The sequence below is a fragment of the Sinocyclocheilus grahami genome, unplaced genomic scaffold, assembly GCF_001515645.1.
Source record: "Sinocyclocheilus grahami isolate Dianchi unplaced genomic scaffold, SAMN03320097.WGS_v1.1 scaffold273.1, whole genome shotgun sequence".
In the NCBI taxonomy this organism is placed as follows: domain Eukaryota; kingdom Metazoa; phylum Chordata; class Actinopteri; order Cypriniformes; family Cyprinidae; genus Sinocyclocheilus; species Sinocyclocheilus grahami.
In genome coordinates this window covers 107,137-122,837 of record NW_015505452.1, presented here as the reverse complement: position 1 = coordinate 122,837, position 15,701 = coordinate 107,137, and the positions used below count along the sequence as shown (strand labels likewise).

The 15,701-nt window shown below is 35.4% G+C and overlaps 1 protein-coding gene across 1 annotated transcript; it reads right to left on the bottom strand.

The window, feature by feature from the left end:
- Positions 1-1,422: 1,422 nt before the first annotated feature.
- pcolce2a (procollagen C-endopeptidase enhancer 2a) lies at positions 1,423-13,890 on the bottom strand. Its single transcript, XM_016291536.1, has 9 exons — positions 13,817-13,890; positions 13,404-13,512; positions 10,985-11,240; positions 9,014-9,138; positions 8,752-8,888; positions 7,348-7,514; positions 6,942-7,025; positions 5,041-5,208; positions 1,423-1,553 (listed from the first exon to the last, which is right to left on the bottom strand). The coding sequence occupies exons 1-9, from the start codon at positions 13,885-13,887 to the stop codon at positions 1,423-1,425; spliced, it is 1,248 nt and encodes a 415-aa protein (XP_016147022.1). The 5' UTR covers positions 13,888-13,890.
- Positions 13,891-15,701: the final 1,811 nt, after the last annotated feature.

Here is a 15,701-nt window from a genome sequence, read left to right as displayed (position 1 = left end):
ATGAGGAAAAAAAATTAACTTAAATGATTTTAGCAAATGGCTGCAATATAACAAAGAGTGAAAAATTTAAGGGGGTCTGAATACTTTCCGTACCCACTGTATATATATATATATATATAAAGATATGTGACGAGAGGGGCGGGGCGGGGCCAAGAGCCGTGGGAACGGAGCGAGGCCGGTGGAGAAAATGCTAATGCACGACACCAATGTAACAACAGTTCGTAGTTCGGGAAGAAGGAGGCTGGAACCGGCGGACATTTAAACAATTTAATAAAATAAACAAACACAAAATGAAAGTAAAGCAGCAGCCCCTCGCGGACGACTGCCGCACACAAAACACAAAATAAAGTCCAGGCCTGGTCCTCTCTCATCCAACACTGTCGTCACTCCTCCTTTTATCCTTCCGGAGCTCCTCCGTGGGACTCGAGACCGGTGAGTGGCACAGGTGTCGTGCATTAGCATTTTCTCCACCAGCCTCGCTCCGTTCCCACGGCTCTCGGCCCTGCCCCTCTCGTCACAATATATACAGTATATATACATATATATATATATTTTTTTTTTTATTTTTTTTTTTATGTAAATCATATTAATTACCTTATATACTGTATATATAAGAAGCAATAGCAATAGATTTGATGGTATTATTTCACTTGATAATATCAACATTTAATTTCATCAGAATTAAGCTGATCCCCTCAAATACTCAATAAGCAATTGTTAAATGTAGCTTTAATTTCCATCCTATTTTCCTTGCCATCATTTGAATAATCCAGTTATAAATCAAAAATATTATGGGGAAAAAACTGCTATACTCTTTTATACAAATGTTTCCCTAAATTACAACAGAAGCTTTCTTCTTCTTTTTTTTATGGTTTCAGAGTTCAAACAACAGGAACTTTTTGTTGTAACCTCAGCTGACATAATACCAATTTTACAGTGCACTTCATTTTGACAACATTTTGTTTTGTCATCTTCAATCTTTGTTCATTCATTACAACACTATAGATTAGATAAATGTCAGATTCAAAGGCCAGCATGTCCAGATCTCCTGGAACGTAAATATCACCACCCCCGCACACAGCTACTGCAAATGACAGAGTTTGCGTTGTAGCGAGTTCTTTCATTTATATACAGGCTTTCTAGAAAGCTCTGCAACAGTTCAGCTCTTCAGTTGAACGAAATGTGAGGGAATCATTGATTCATGTGGTCAAAGATATTTACAGTAAAACACAATAAATGAACCTCAACATACAAACTAAAGATTTTTTAAATGTTCTATTTTGAAGTAAATGTGCTTCAGAAATATGAAACAAATTAGACCACTTAAAGAGTCCATCAAGTATGAATGTTATCAAAAGCATGTACATCAAGTGAATCATAGAAGTCATAGAAATGGTCAGTCATGGAGGTGACCTGTGCACATTAGCAGCGTATATTCTTCAGCACTCCCAGATCCCGTTGCTTCTTGGTTTTGAAAGCCATCACAAAGTTATGAGGAGACACAATACCTTGTCCCTGTTCATCTGTCTGTCCCATGACAATGTAGTTAAGCCCTGAAACCAAACAAATGAGTGAATTAATTAAATTCCAGTTTCATATGTTGCTCGATGTTTCAGCGGTTCTGCTTTGACTTTGTTTGGAACTATATTTGCTGACAAAGCAAAAAAAAAAGTTTATGTTGTCTTTACTGTACATTGCTTAATATTAAACTGAAATATTCACCCAAAAATGAAACTTCTGTCAACTTCTGGTAAAAAAAAAAAAAAAAAAAAAACCTGTACCAACCTGTATGTGTTTCTTTCTTCTGTTGAACATAGAAGATATTTTGAAGAATGTTTGTAACCAAAACAACTCTTCTTTTGTGTTCAGCAAAAGAAAGACTTTCATACAGGCTTAGAATAACCTGAGGGTGAAAAATGATGACAGAACTTCTTGTTTATTGAACTATTGTATAAAACCTGCATCACAATCATGCTGCATTTCTGTTACTCCAATAACATGTTAGAAACAGCCCACCCTTGTGAAAAAGTACTTTAAAAAAAAAAATAATAATAAAAAAATGTATATGAAAATATGGTTAGATATATGGTTAATATGGTTATGAAATATGGTAAGGGTACTGTCGAATGTACTGACAAGCATTTATGGTAAACTAAAATATATCTTAGGCCATGTCCACACATACACGGTTATTTTTATAAACATAGTTTTTCCTTCTGTTTTTAAAAAAATCTCCGTCCACATGAAAACGCAAACGCATGCTATGAAGCACTGTCAAGAGCATGCCAAGCCAACAGGTGGCGATATAATCTCAACCGTAAAGCCATGTTGGCCAATCAGAAGCCTGAAAAAGTCTCCACGATAACACTGCAACCGGAGTTTTTGAAAATCTTCACCCTGGCAGGCGTTTTCAAAAATGTTCGGTTTCAGTGACCTGGTGCTGCATTTGCGTGTGGACGAACGGCCAAACCGCGTAGAAAAAGCTGCGGTTTTCAAAATAACCGCGTTCGTGTGGACAGGGCCTAATGTCATTCCTATTGAAACTTGTATGTTATGTAATTAAATATATTTGCAATATGTAATAGTAATGATGAAGTTGCAATTAAGTACATTTAAAATATATCACCATTAAATACTATATCAAATAACAAATTACAGTTAAAATTACAATTGTGCTTTACTATGTTCATAAACGCATCAAAATAAGTTTACATCTTTAAAGCATGACAAAGTTAATTAAACTTAATGATTTCAAATGTATTTTAAAGTAATTCTGACATTAAAAGTCAAGAAATTGTCTGTTCTTTAAGTACAATTATTTGTCCATTTCACTGTTTTATAATAGAAGAACACAGCCAAGGTCATAACACACCTTTGCTCATGTGCTATTGCCTTCGTATAATGTGAGGTAAAGCATATAATATTTTGTTTAATGCCTTGCTTTTCACCTCAACAAAAGTTCCACTACAAATGATGAATGTTAAACTGTTTCTCTGAAGTGCCAAAAACTGTTCCTGCATATTTCAACACACATTCCTCTATGGCACATTTCTAGAAATTTCCCTCAAAACAAAACAGTTGCTTTGCAGAGTTTCCGAGCAGTGGCTTAATATTTCGACACTAAGTGAGCTGAGGTAAAGCATGGCACAATAAAGTCACATACCATCCATGTGGTTGAAGAGAATTATTATTCTAGCTGTCCGTGATTCAAGGAAACCAACTGAGACTCTCTCCTGAGCGAGCTTAAGTTACACACCGTGGCGCTGAAATGGCATATCCTGCCTGAAATATCTCAACGCCACAAATGGAGCCAAAGGACTTTGGGGGAGCTCGAAATTTGCAAACTATCACCTTCCAAAATCCACCTCAATCAACTATAAACATCTGCTGGACTCGCCAAGCAGGGCTGCACGATATTGGAAAAAACTCACATTGGGATATATACTGCGATAATGATTCAAGGAAACCAACTGAGACTCTCTCCTGAGCGAGCTTAAGTTACACACCGTGGCGCTGAAATGGCATATCCTGCCTGAAATATCTCAACGCCACAAATGGAGCCAAAGGACTTTGGGGGAGCTCGAAATATGCAAACTATCACCTTCCAAAATCCACCTCAATCAACTATAAACATCTGCTGGACTCGCCAAGCAGGGCTGCACGATATTGGAAAAAACTCACATTGGGATATATACTGCGATATGGAAAAAAAATCTGATGACTTCAATAGCTTTATATTTGGGAGAGAAAAAAAAATCAATGATTGGGGTGATTTTGTAGGCGAGTAAATCAGCATAGGAAATAAACCAATAACAAGCATAGATAAATAACAGAACAAAAATACAAATGAATGCTGTGAACCAATATACTGTTAAACATCCATTTTCTTTCTCAATTGTTTCCCTTCACCTAAGCCATAAGCAACTGTGTTTACAAGGATACTTGCAGAGCACAGTATTTCAGGCACAAATAGAGGCAGAAGTGAACAGAATTCAGTGTTCACGTGCATCTGCTTGGCTCTCACCATGTCTACACCGGATGCGAGCGGCGCGGTGCGACGCGACAAAATAAAATAGAATCCATTATAATAAGTGATGCTGTCTGTCTACACTGGATGAGGTGTGGCGCGACAAATCCTCTACAGTAAACTAATGCCGCGTTCTCTTTATGACGTACTGACACAATGTTAAAATGATGTGCAACGGTTGCTTTGTAACATTACTTTGTCTGTAGACAGACTTTGGGGTTCACATGTCACGCCGCTTTCTCCTTCTTTCCAAAGCGTGTTTCCCTTCACCTAAGCCATAAGCAACTGTGTTTACAAGGATACTTGCAGAGCACAGTATTTCAGGCACAAATAGAGGCAGAAGTGAACAGAATTCAGTGTTCACGTGCATCTGCTTGGCTCTCACCATGTCTACACCGGATGCGAGCGGCGCGGTGCGACGCGACAAAATAAAATAGAATCCATTATAATAAGTGATGCTGTCTGTCTACACTGGATGAGGTGTGGCGCGACAAATCCTCTACAGTAAACTAATGCCGCGTTCTCTTTATGACGTACTGACACAATGTTAAAATGATGTGCAACGGTTGCTTTGTAACATTACTTTGTCTGTAGACAGACTTTGGGGTTCACATGTCACGCCGCTTTCTCCTTCTTTCCAAAGCGCTCGGGAGCTTGCACTTTCGTGGCGTCTGCCCTTGCTAAGTGACCGTGACCTGCGCTCTCCACGACGATGCGGAAGTTTCAACAAAGGATAAATGGATTTCCAGCACTGAAAATCGCGTGCAGTAGCTCTGCTACTAAATGTATTTAAAATGGGTATCTCTGTACAGCTGTCGCATCCCGTGTAGACACCGTGTCTGTGTGTGAGCAAAGAAAACAATCAGTATAAATATAACGATCAGTATCGCGTTATCGATGCTGAAACGATATATCGTGCAGCCCTAAAAGTGTTAGTTTAGGCTGTGATGGTTTTAATCCAAATGATTAAGGTTGGAAGTTCTGTAGATCAATGTCAGTGTAAAGATACTCGCCTCTTCTGACCAGAGGGCATTTTTTACAGAGGACCCTGACTTTGGTGCTCATGGTCTTCCCAGCCTGTTGGATGGCTAAACTTCCTTCCTTATAAAGGTGCAGGATGGAGAAGGTGGCGAGGACGCTGTGGTCCCTCATGGCTGCTGAGATAAGGGTGGCGGTAATCACTGTGGGGGAAAAAAGACTGTATATTCACCGAATCATGCTTTCGTCTTTGAACAATTGCATAAAACGTGTGTGCATGGTAATGTATAAAGAACGTATAGTTCTGATATGCATGCTGCAATTTTTACTGTGCTCAGCAGCTTTGCTGCCACTGCAATTAAAAAAAAGAGCTGAGTCTCAGTATCGGCCTGAACACATTTTCCATCTATAAGCATTATTAAAGACCGAGAGGTTTAGTTAACTTTTAAAACCAGCATAATGCATTATTTCTATGAATAGAATTGGGTTTACATCACTTTAAGGTGTTATATCTCTTGAAACTTTAAAATATGTATCATATGTATCAACTACTGTTTTTTTAAGCAACCTGTTTGTAAATGACAAATTATTTTATTATATCAAGTTATTATAAAGTGACACCAATACACTACCGGTCAAACATTTAGGATAATTGCAATTTCTTTGTTTTTTTTATGTTTTTTATGCTCACCAAGGCTGCATTTTTTTTAATTAAAAAATTGTGAAATATTATTACAATTTAAAACAATTTTTCAGTTTTCATATATTTTAAAAAGTAATTTATTCCTGTGATGCAGAGCATAATTTTCAGCATCATTACTCCAGTCTTCAGTGTTACATATGCTGATCTGGTGCTCAGTTATTATTGGAAATCAGTCAGTAATGGTTTTTAATATTATCATTGTTACATTTGTCGGCTTGATATGTTTGTAAAAACCCAAGGAAACATTTTTAGAGAATTCAAAGAACAGCATTTATGAAATTAAAAATCTGTTTTACCATAAAAGTCATTATTGTTACTTTTAATCAATTTAAAGCATCCTTACTGAATAAAAGTATAAATTTTTTTCTTGTTAAAATCATACTTGCCTCAAACTTTTGAATGGTGTATCACGGTTTCCACAAAAATATTAAGCAGCAAAAAGTGATTTCAACATTGATAATAATAATAAATGATTCTTTCGCACCAAATCCGTCTATTAAAGTGATTTTTGAAGGATCGTGTTACACTGAAAACTGGAGTAATGGCTGCTGAAATATAGATTTGCATCACATGAATACATTACATTTTTAAATATGTTCAAAAAGACTTGTTCACTGCGTTTTTGTATTTATATCAAACAAATGCAGTCCTGGCGAGTGTAAGAGTCTTCTTTCAAAAACATTTTAACGGTAGAGTATTTTTCCTCAAATATAATTTTGAGAAATAGTACAGATTTTTTTTTTTAAAGAAAAGGATACGTCATAGTGCCTTTGTAACGTGATTTCAACATTGATAATAATAAGAAATGATTCTTTCACACCAAATCCGTCTATTAAAGTGATTTTTGAAGGATCGTGTTACACTGAAAACTGGACTAATGGCTGCTGAAATATAGATTTGCATCACATGAATACATTACATTTTTAAATATGTTCAAAAAGACTTGTTCACTGCGTTTTTGTATTTATATCAAACAAATGCAGTCCTGGCGAGTGTAAGAGTCTTCTTTCAAAAACATTTTAACGGTAGAGTATTTTTCCTCAAATATAATTTTGAGAAATAGTACAGATTTTTTTTTTTAAAGAAAAGGATACGTCATAGTGCCTTTGTAAAAGCCCTGAATGTGTGAAAAAGTGCCTGAAGCTGGAATATCAAAGAAATTCCCAGAATTCCTGCTGTTATTTGAGTTTGCAGAAAGCAAAAACACATTTCAACCAAACAACGGCCACTTACCAAAGTTGCTCGAGCAGTAATGGCTTTCAATTGTTCCAGTCCTTTTGCATTTCTGTTTGCAAAGACCTTCTGAATATGTAAGAGCTTTTTGGAAAAGAGAGTGGAAAGATTAGCTTTAATAATGCCCAGCTACAGTATGTCCTTATACACTAAAATGGAGTATAAAACACAGCAAAAGTCACATACATTTATTTCTGTTAAACCACTTTAGTTACAAAATAGAAGCACATTAGTCTTCTATGTGACCGAACTAATGTGTTCCATATGAACCAAGCATACTAAATCTTCAATACATTCCAATGTCATTCCCTACACACGTTTATTCCCATAATGTACAGCAGTTTTACACCGTGCCGCTACTTGCATTTTGAAATGAAACCTTCTGGAAAGTGGGCTGTGGACTGACCTGCGGGCGGTGTGGTGGGTGGGATAGTGCTCATGGGGGTGAGAGGGGCACTGGCTGTGCTGAGACTCCGTGATTTAAAGCGGTAATGGCCGATGAATCCATCCGCACTTAGACTCAGGTCTGACAGGAACACGATGAAGAGATGATTGCCATCAGAATAAATTGGCCTACGAGACAAAATAAATAAATAATGTTTGAAATGACCATATATCCTTCAAAGTATCTCTGAAAAATAAAACTTTATCGACCATGCGGACACACTTTATTAATCATAAAAAGCTTAGTAGGTGTCACCTGCCACCATTAGTCGGATGACATGCAATGTCGGAAAGAAGACATTGCATTGACTGATTAAACGTATGGTACCGTTCAAAATTTTGGCAGAGTTTTAATTTGTTTGGTCACTAAGGTTGCATTTATTTAACCAAAAATACAGTAAAAAAAAAAAAAAGAAAAAATATAGAGAAAACAGAAATATTGTGAAATATTTTTACAATTCAAAATAACTGTTTTCTATTTTAATGTAGTGTAAAATGTAATCTATTCCTGTGATGCAAAACTGAATTTCATTAGTGTCACATGATCCTTTAGAAATCATTCTAATATGCTGATTTGGGACCCAGTTATTATCAATTATTATTGGTGCTTAATTATTAATAATGGTTTTTATTATCATTTATTATCAGGTTTTGCTGCTTAATATTATTTTTTTGTAACCATCATTTTTTAAGGTTCTTTGATGAACAGAACGGTCCATTAATAGCACTTATTTGAAAGGAAAATCTTTTGTAACATTTTAAAAAGTGTTTTACTGTCACTTTAATTTTATGTAATTAAATTCATGTAACTGATTCAATTGTATGTGTTCTTGCTGAATAAAAGTAATAAGTTCTTTCTTTCTTTTTTCTTACTGACCCCAGACTTTTGAATGGTAGTACATTACAATTTTCACAAAAATATTCAGCAACATAACTGTGTTCAACATTTATAATAATAATTAATGTTTCATGAGCAGCAAATCAGCATATTATAATGATTTCTGAAAGATCGTTTGACACTGAAGACTGGAGTAATGATGCTGTAAATTCAGCCTTACCATCAAAATAATAATTTACACTGTAAATGTATTTAAATAGAAAACAGTCATTGTAATAATATTGACATTTTTGTCCTAAATAAATCAAATAAATGCAGCATTGCTGGGCATGACAGATATCTTCCAAAAACATTCGAAGCTGCCGACCAGTAATGTAGACCTGTTACACACTCAAATAACATTCTGTATTAAATAGTGAGGCAAAATGCAATAATGTTGCATCAACCATTGAAAAATCCATATCAGTCTAAATACTGGAGGTAAATTGTGTATTGGTGCATATTATGTGATGGTACTGAGGGTCTCACATGGGTGGGCTGTCTCCACAAAACTTGCCGATCTTCCGTGACTCGTTCATTTCTCCACCATTAAACACAGCCACATGGTCATAGCGGCAGTAGCTGTCTCTCTCCACGTCAAACTTCTCAAACTTCAGCTCAATGATCTGAGAGGGAGGAGATACTTTGCAATTTAAATAAGATATCTATTCATACTCATCCTGTCATGGTGCTGTCAGTGATGCATGACTTGTAACATGATCTGAAAAGCATAGAAATGATGAATTATTACCTGGTCTTGAGGAGCAACAATATGCCAGGAACACGTTACTCCTGCTGGGTAGTCTTTATCTGGCCAGTTAGGGGTCTTTATCATCCCGGAGGGTTTGTCTAAATGACCCCCACAATACCGGTCACCTGCCACCATTAGTCGGTTGACATGTAATACAGATGTGAGTCAAAATCTGCTAAGGCGGTTTTAACAACAGTTTAGAAAATTTATTTTCCACTATTATTAACAACAGGATCTGCATTTTCATCCGCTTAAATAAAAATGTTTGTTATAAGAGAAAATAAATAAATATAACTTTGTGCATCAAAATCACTCTTTTCCTGGTGATAAATTCAACAAATTTGCGACAGCTGAACAAAACATTTCTGACCAGCCAAACACGTCAGTCTCTGAGTAACGTAATTTATTTAACCACAAAATAAGCATCATTCCATAAAGTAAGTATAATGAACTATGTCTCCAGCATGTTTCAAAATTCAAGCATTTTACCCCTTGCGCACATTATCATGCCCGTCAAAAACGGTTGGAATATTATGAGTAAAAACACTGACATAACACACTTGTGGGCATCAATCACTAGGGATGCTCCGATCCGCCTTTTTCACCTCCGATACCTAGGGTTCAGTATTGGCCGATACCGATACCGATACCGATACCGATCCGATACCAGTGAAGATTTTTAAAAAAAAATTTATTTAAATAAATGTAGAATTTATATATCTCTGCGTGTGGAACTGATAATCATTCTTTCACAATCTACTAAATACAAACTACTTCATTATAAAGAAAAATAAACAATAAATATGAAAAATATATGTATATTCATAATCTATGACAAAAATATATCATAAACTAGGTTAGTGGATAATTTGGCAGCAAAAGTTATTCTGGAAAAATCAGTGCACAATAATTTTAGAAATCCAAACATTTAGTGAAAAAACACTAAAACACTTGTTTTGTGGGGAACAAATAAAAGTGTTGCACTAAATATGGTAAAATGTTATTGCTATTTGTATTATAAAATCCATTAATGAAAAACATTCATGAATGTATTTATATAGTATATAAGTATATACTATAAAATTAAAATACATTTATTTTAAATGTATAGCATATTTTAAGGCAACGACATATGATAGATTCGATAGGTCAAAACAAATACAGTGCGGCACGAACGCTTACAATATGTGCATCCGGTGTGCAGAATGATGTGCTTGAAGCAACACAGAGTTAAAGTACGTAGCGCTTTGCATTAAAAAGTGCAAAGCAGAAAGGGAAGAGAAATTGATGCGTAGTGTATTATATCTGTGCAACAGTTATTGAGCCTTTCTTTTAACCGTTTTAAATTTCAGTTACTGTGCGCGTTAAAAACAATTTATAGTCTTTTCTACGCCTGTGTTTTGTTCTCACAGACACCCGGTAGCAAGTAACAAAACAACATTAAACTCCGGCAAGAAGATAAAGTCCTTTTTGCAAAATCATAGACATTTATTTACAAATCAAAGAAGAAGAAGAAGAAAATGAGGGTCTAAGCGGCTTCAACAAGCTGTCTGTCAGAGACGATAATGTACCTAATACATAACAGCTAAAACAATTTTTTTTGTTCTGGACTCGCTGAAATTTACAGGTGATTTGTACTTCTTTCAACTTCTCAGATGTTTAAAACTTTAAGGCAATTATCAAATTTTGATAAAATGTTGTTTAATGTTTCAATAAACGAGGATACATTTTGACATGATTTGTTACATTTAATTACCCCTGCAGATTTTGGGACATTTGTAGTCTGTAGTGCTGTATTTTAAAATAATTTCCAGAAATGTAACTGTGCATTTACAGTGCACTAAACAGACTCTATTTTCAGAGGATTCAAATGACCTGATGAGCAAAATAAAGCACAGTCAAGTTGAATTTAAATAACAGGGAAGGGCCACTTTCTATATTTGGATGGTAATGAGTTGGTAGTCTTGTTACCTCTTTCATTTGGGTGAATCGCTGAGTATACAGCAAGGAAACCACTCCCAGCTGTGTTGGCATCTGACACCATGACCACTTGCATCTTGTTTCCATTGGTGACCAGCGCTCCGGGTTTGGCGGTACCACAGAAGCGGCCGAGACGCTGCCCATTGATGTGGCCATCGTATACATCAACAAAGTCATATCTGCAAAGACTATCACTCTCAAGATCCAGAGCTCTGAACAAGAGGGAGACAACCCTCCCTTGAGGAACCTGAAGATGGTTCATTGAAAAGAGTCAACATTACAAATGGCATAAAAACGTAAAACAGTTACATTTTATTGTGAGATCAGATTGAGAAGAATAAAGAATTACTTTTTAGCACCAATATCTACCCACATCTTTACACAGCTTTCTATATTTGAATTTAAACTGCAAAAGTGGCACAGAAGTGCTTCTGAAGTGGCATTTAGGTGTCTTTACACAGACTGTTCAATGCTGCTCAGAAGTGGCATAAATGAATTACAAATACAACTGATACTAGGGGATAAGGCGGGTCAGAGCAGGCTTTTATGCGGCATTATGTCTTTACATTGAATTTTGAGAAGTCACAGGGTAGCCTTAACTCTTAAAGTTGCTCAAAAGACGTAATGCCACATTAAAGCCTGACTAAGTAATGCCAGCCCTGACCCACCTTAGCCCCTAATATCAAAGTATATGGTTATCAACTTCTGGCCACTTCAGAAGGTTTTTTTTTTCAGTAAATTTGACATTAGTCTCCAAAAATCTTATTAGGTCACAGCTAATTAAAATAATAATAATAATAAATTAATAAATAAAAATCTAATTCATTAGTAGTGCTAGTGAGTAGGCTAACTCATCCAATACATTTGTGCTATGGACATGAAAGATATTTCAAATCGTGTGGCTTGTTGAAGTGTGCTGTTGCTTTTATAAGCAAAAATAATAAAATTTGTGCCTGGTAAATGATAAAACAGCCAAAAATTCAATAGAATTACATTGAAGAAGCCCAGAATATGGACCAAAACAGAGGCTTGGGGCAGTAAACAACCACCCAGACCACTCCACAACTGCCTAGAAACACACCAACTAAAGAGCTATGTGATTAAAAAAAAAAGATAAAAAAAACACTTTGCATTTTGCATTTGCGTATCCCTTACCAAAAAGTAGTATACTTCAAGTTTATTTCAGTAAGTATACTTAAGTAAAGTTCAAGTATATTTTTAAGTATACTTTATGTAGTAAGTATACAAATATCAGTGTACTAGTAGTGTACTTGTAAGTGTACTATTTCAATACTCATTGGGACTAAATTGGCCCACTTTCTAGTATATAAAAGTATACTTTTAAGTATACTTTAAGTATGACAGTAGTAAACTTTGAGTACACAACTAGTTTACATCAAAATGTTTAGTTTGTACTGCAACTATGCTAAAAGTGAACTTATAGGTATACTGATAGTTTACTAATTAAATACTTGTAGTAGCATTTTTAGTACACTTTGAAGTATAGTCTCAGTAAACTACTAGTTTAGTAGTTTTATACTGCAAGTATACTCGTAAGTTTTGTTTAAGTGAACTTTACATCATACTTTAAGTATATTACTATGTCACTATTTAGGTATTAATTTGTATATACTTTGTTATATGAATATCTGAACATACAAAACATCAAAAGAACAGGGTATCTGCTTGTAAACAAAAACATTTTATTCTAGCTTTATGCATTCTTTTTTTAAACACTTGAATGTGGATAAGTTTCATAAATAAAAAAATAAAGAAATAAACAACATTTTGAACAAAAAGCTGAAAAAAGACTATGAATTGGATTCAGAATGATAATCAAAACGAAAAGTCGATCAACACCCCAAAGCTTGACAGTTATTATTACCTCTTCATTGGTCGACATTTTATTCCATAATGTTACACAGTTTTGATACTGTTTTATGTCTGATGATCGTGTTAGAATACATGTGGGAGCATCTGTTGTTTCGGTTTCTTCTTCACTTGTGTTTTTTGGAAATTCTGTACAGAAGATGTGTACTAGAGCACCCTACAGTATAATAATGAAAACACGGATTCTAGGAGCACAATTATAGCTCAAATATATTTAGACTTTTTCTAAGTATAAGTCAAGTATACTTAAATGTCATTTTAAGTATATTTCTGAGAAGTACATAAAGCCCATTTCTGAGAAGTACATAAAAAGTAGACTAAAAGTATACTTTCCTATTTTTAGTTTAAAAGAAGTATACTAATAGCACACTTGAATAAACAATTTTTCGTAAGGGATTGCAACAGCTAATAATTAAGCTTATTTATTTGAGAGAGAGATAAGGAAAAAGATTCATGGTGGGAAACATCTTTGACAGAAAGGCCATTTAAAGACTGATATCTCCCACACATCTGTCCTTACAGTAATTCTCCACACACATTTGTTGTTGGGTGGGTAGACACCGGGATACCCCTGACTTCCAATCAGTCCTGTGTCTCCAGTAAAGTTCCCACCACATGTAAAAACTGGTCTACAACGGGGACATATGGGAAAGCACATAGTTTAGTTTGGAACTCATCAGGACTTCACAAGGACTTCAGTGCTGGTATATGCGCACCATTAGTGCTAGTTAATATTAATGAACAACATCATACTTAATATGCTTTGATTTGCTGTTGTAATAAATTAGCAAACAATATAACAGGCTACAGGAACTATGTATAATGTTACAACAAACCGGATTCATTGTATTCTTCATTGGTAAAAACTATCACGTCAGAGATTGAAATGCTTTATGGAGCATGATACAGGGTAATATTTATTTAGGAACTTACCTTCGATGTCGTTGCGTAAAAATGACGCTGAACAGGAAAGTGCTCGCGATGATCCAGATTATAATCCTCATTGTATGAGGCGCGTTTGAACAAATGTGACATTCAGAGAGAAAGAGAAGTAAATTCTCCAGAGATATTATACTGCTGACTGACTGACTGCTGCCTATGAATGTGCTGTTTGTTCTGCGAGAGCTGCAAGGGAGCAGTTTCCCTAAAACCCTGTAAGTGAAGGCAACTCGTGTCACATTCACGCTGAAAGTATTGTGGAGGTAGATAAGTATTACAACTGCTGCTGTACGTTTCTTTTATTAGGAACCTAAATGCGATTCAACTCCAGAATGCGTTTATATAATGGAAATATAGCCTATATGCAGTTTAATATCAGGGAATTAAATGTGTTTTGAACAAAATATTTAGAAGGTTACTTGATATGTGTACTGCGACTTTTCCTCCATATGCAATACTTATTTTTAAAATAATATACTTCTCGATAGTTTAAAGTGTATTTAATCATTTGATTTACTTCATTTTACTTCACGCTGATGGAAGACCACTAGATGTCTACCTTGCACAAGATTTTATCAATCTTCCTAGTGTATTTGAATATGGCCAAACTACGTCATGTCATAATTATATAATTTGTGAGCAACACCTCGGCTTAGACCAATAATAGGCTAATATATCAGTGGAGACTAGTCTGATTAATCAGAAATTAGTTAAAGATCAAACAGACCCTACTGAAGACCTGCCTGGCCTATCAACAACATTCTGCTGTTTATCTGGTGCATTTGTTCTCACTTGTTAAGTCTGCCGTTTTGATTTGTTCCTGATTGGTTATCATAAAAATGTATTGATTGTTGCCGTATCATACACTGTATAAAGCACACAAAGCATAGGGTTGGAAACCTGATTACCACTGAAATTCCAAAAGCAGTCACAGTTTTGCATTTCTTGTATAAAAGAAAAACGAAGTAACATGAACACGGTGTGACCAGTAACCAGATGCATTATAACTAAACGCTATTATGTTTTTAGGTTTTATGAGCCCTAAGTCTTTCCAGAGGATAACTTTATTGCTCCACAGTTGTTCTTTCATAGCTCAGGAGAAGAGTTCTCATTTTAGTTTCATTTAGATGTTAACTTGAAAACGATTTTTACAAGTAATAAATAGATAAGTACACGAGACAATCGCTAACAAACAATAGGAGTATAAATTAATATCTTGTATAGATCTTGTATCAAAGTTTGCAGTGTTGGGATCTCTTCTAAAAGCCTATTAGAGTCACGTGATAATACTAGCTGCTTTTTCTCCGAAGAAAATCCTTCTCAGAAGTCTCCATTTGCTTTCCAATTAATGTCTTTGTCATCTAGGAGAACCTATTAAGATATTAAAAAAATATCTCATTTATAATTTTTCTCTCCCATGTGGTCTTCTAATTCTGAACAGATTGAATTCCTTCTCGGAAAGACAACAACCCTTATTCGAGAGCAACATGTGGGAGGAATTCTTTCTTTACTCTGAATATTACATACAGATTTGAGCAATTTCCTGCTGACCAAATGTTTGTTGATTGCCCTCTAGCATAGCTTGGCCCACCGCAAAATGAGGATAAGTGATTTTTACGATGCACTTACAAGGCTTTATTTATTGTACTTGTCTCTGAGCCCTGGCACCGCCATTGAATCGGCCTCTGGCACCACATACAAGGGCTTCCATTTGGGTTGTAGCCATTCTACGGATTAATATCGGGCTTAATGGAACGAGATGTGTCCATACAGCCAAGTGGGTGACATATAATTCATTAATGCAAACTGTTGGCCCAAGGGAACGCACTGACCTAGTAATATTTACTCAAGCTTAAATTAGCATCTAATGACTCCACTA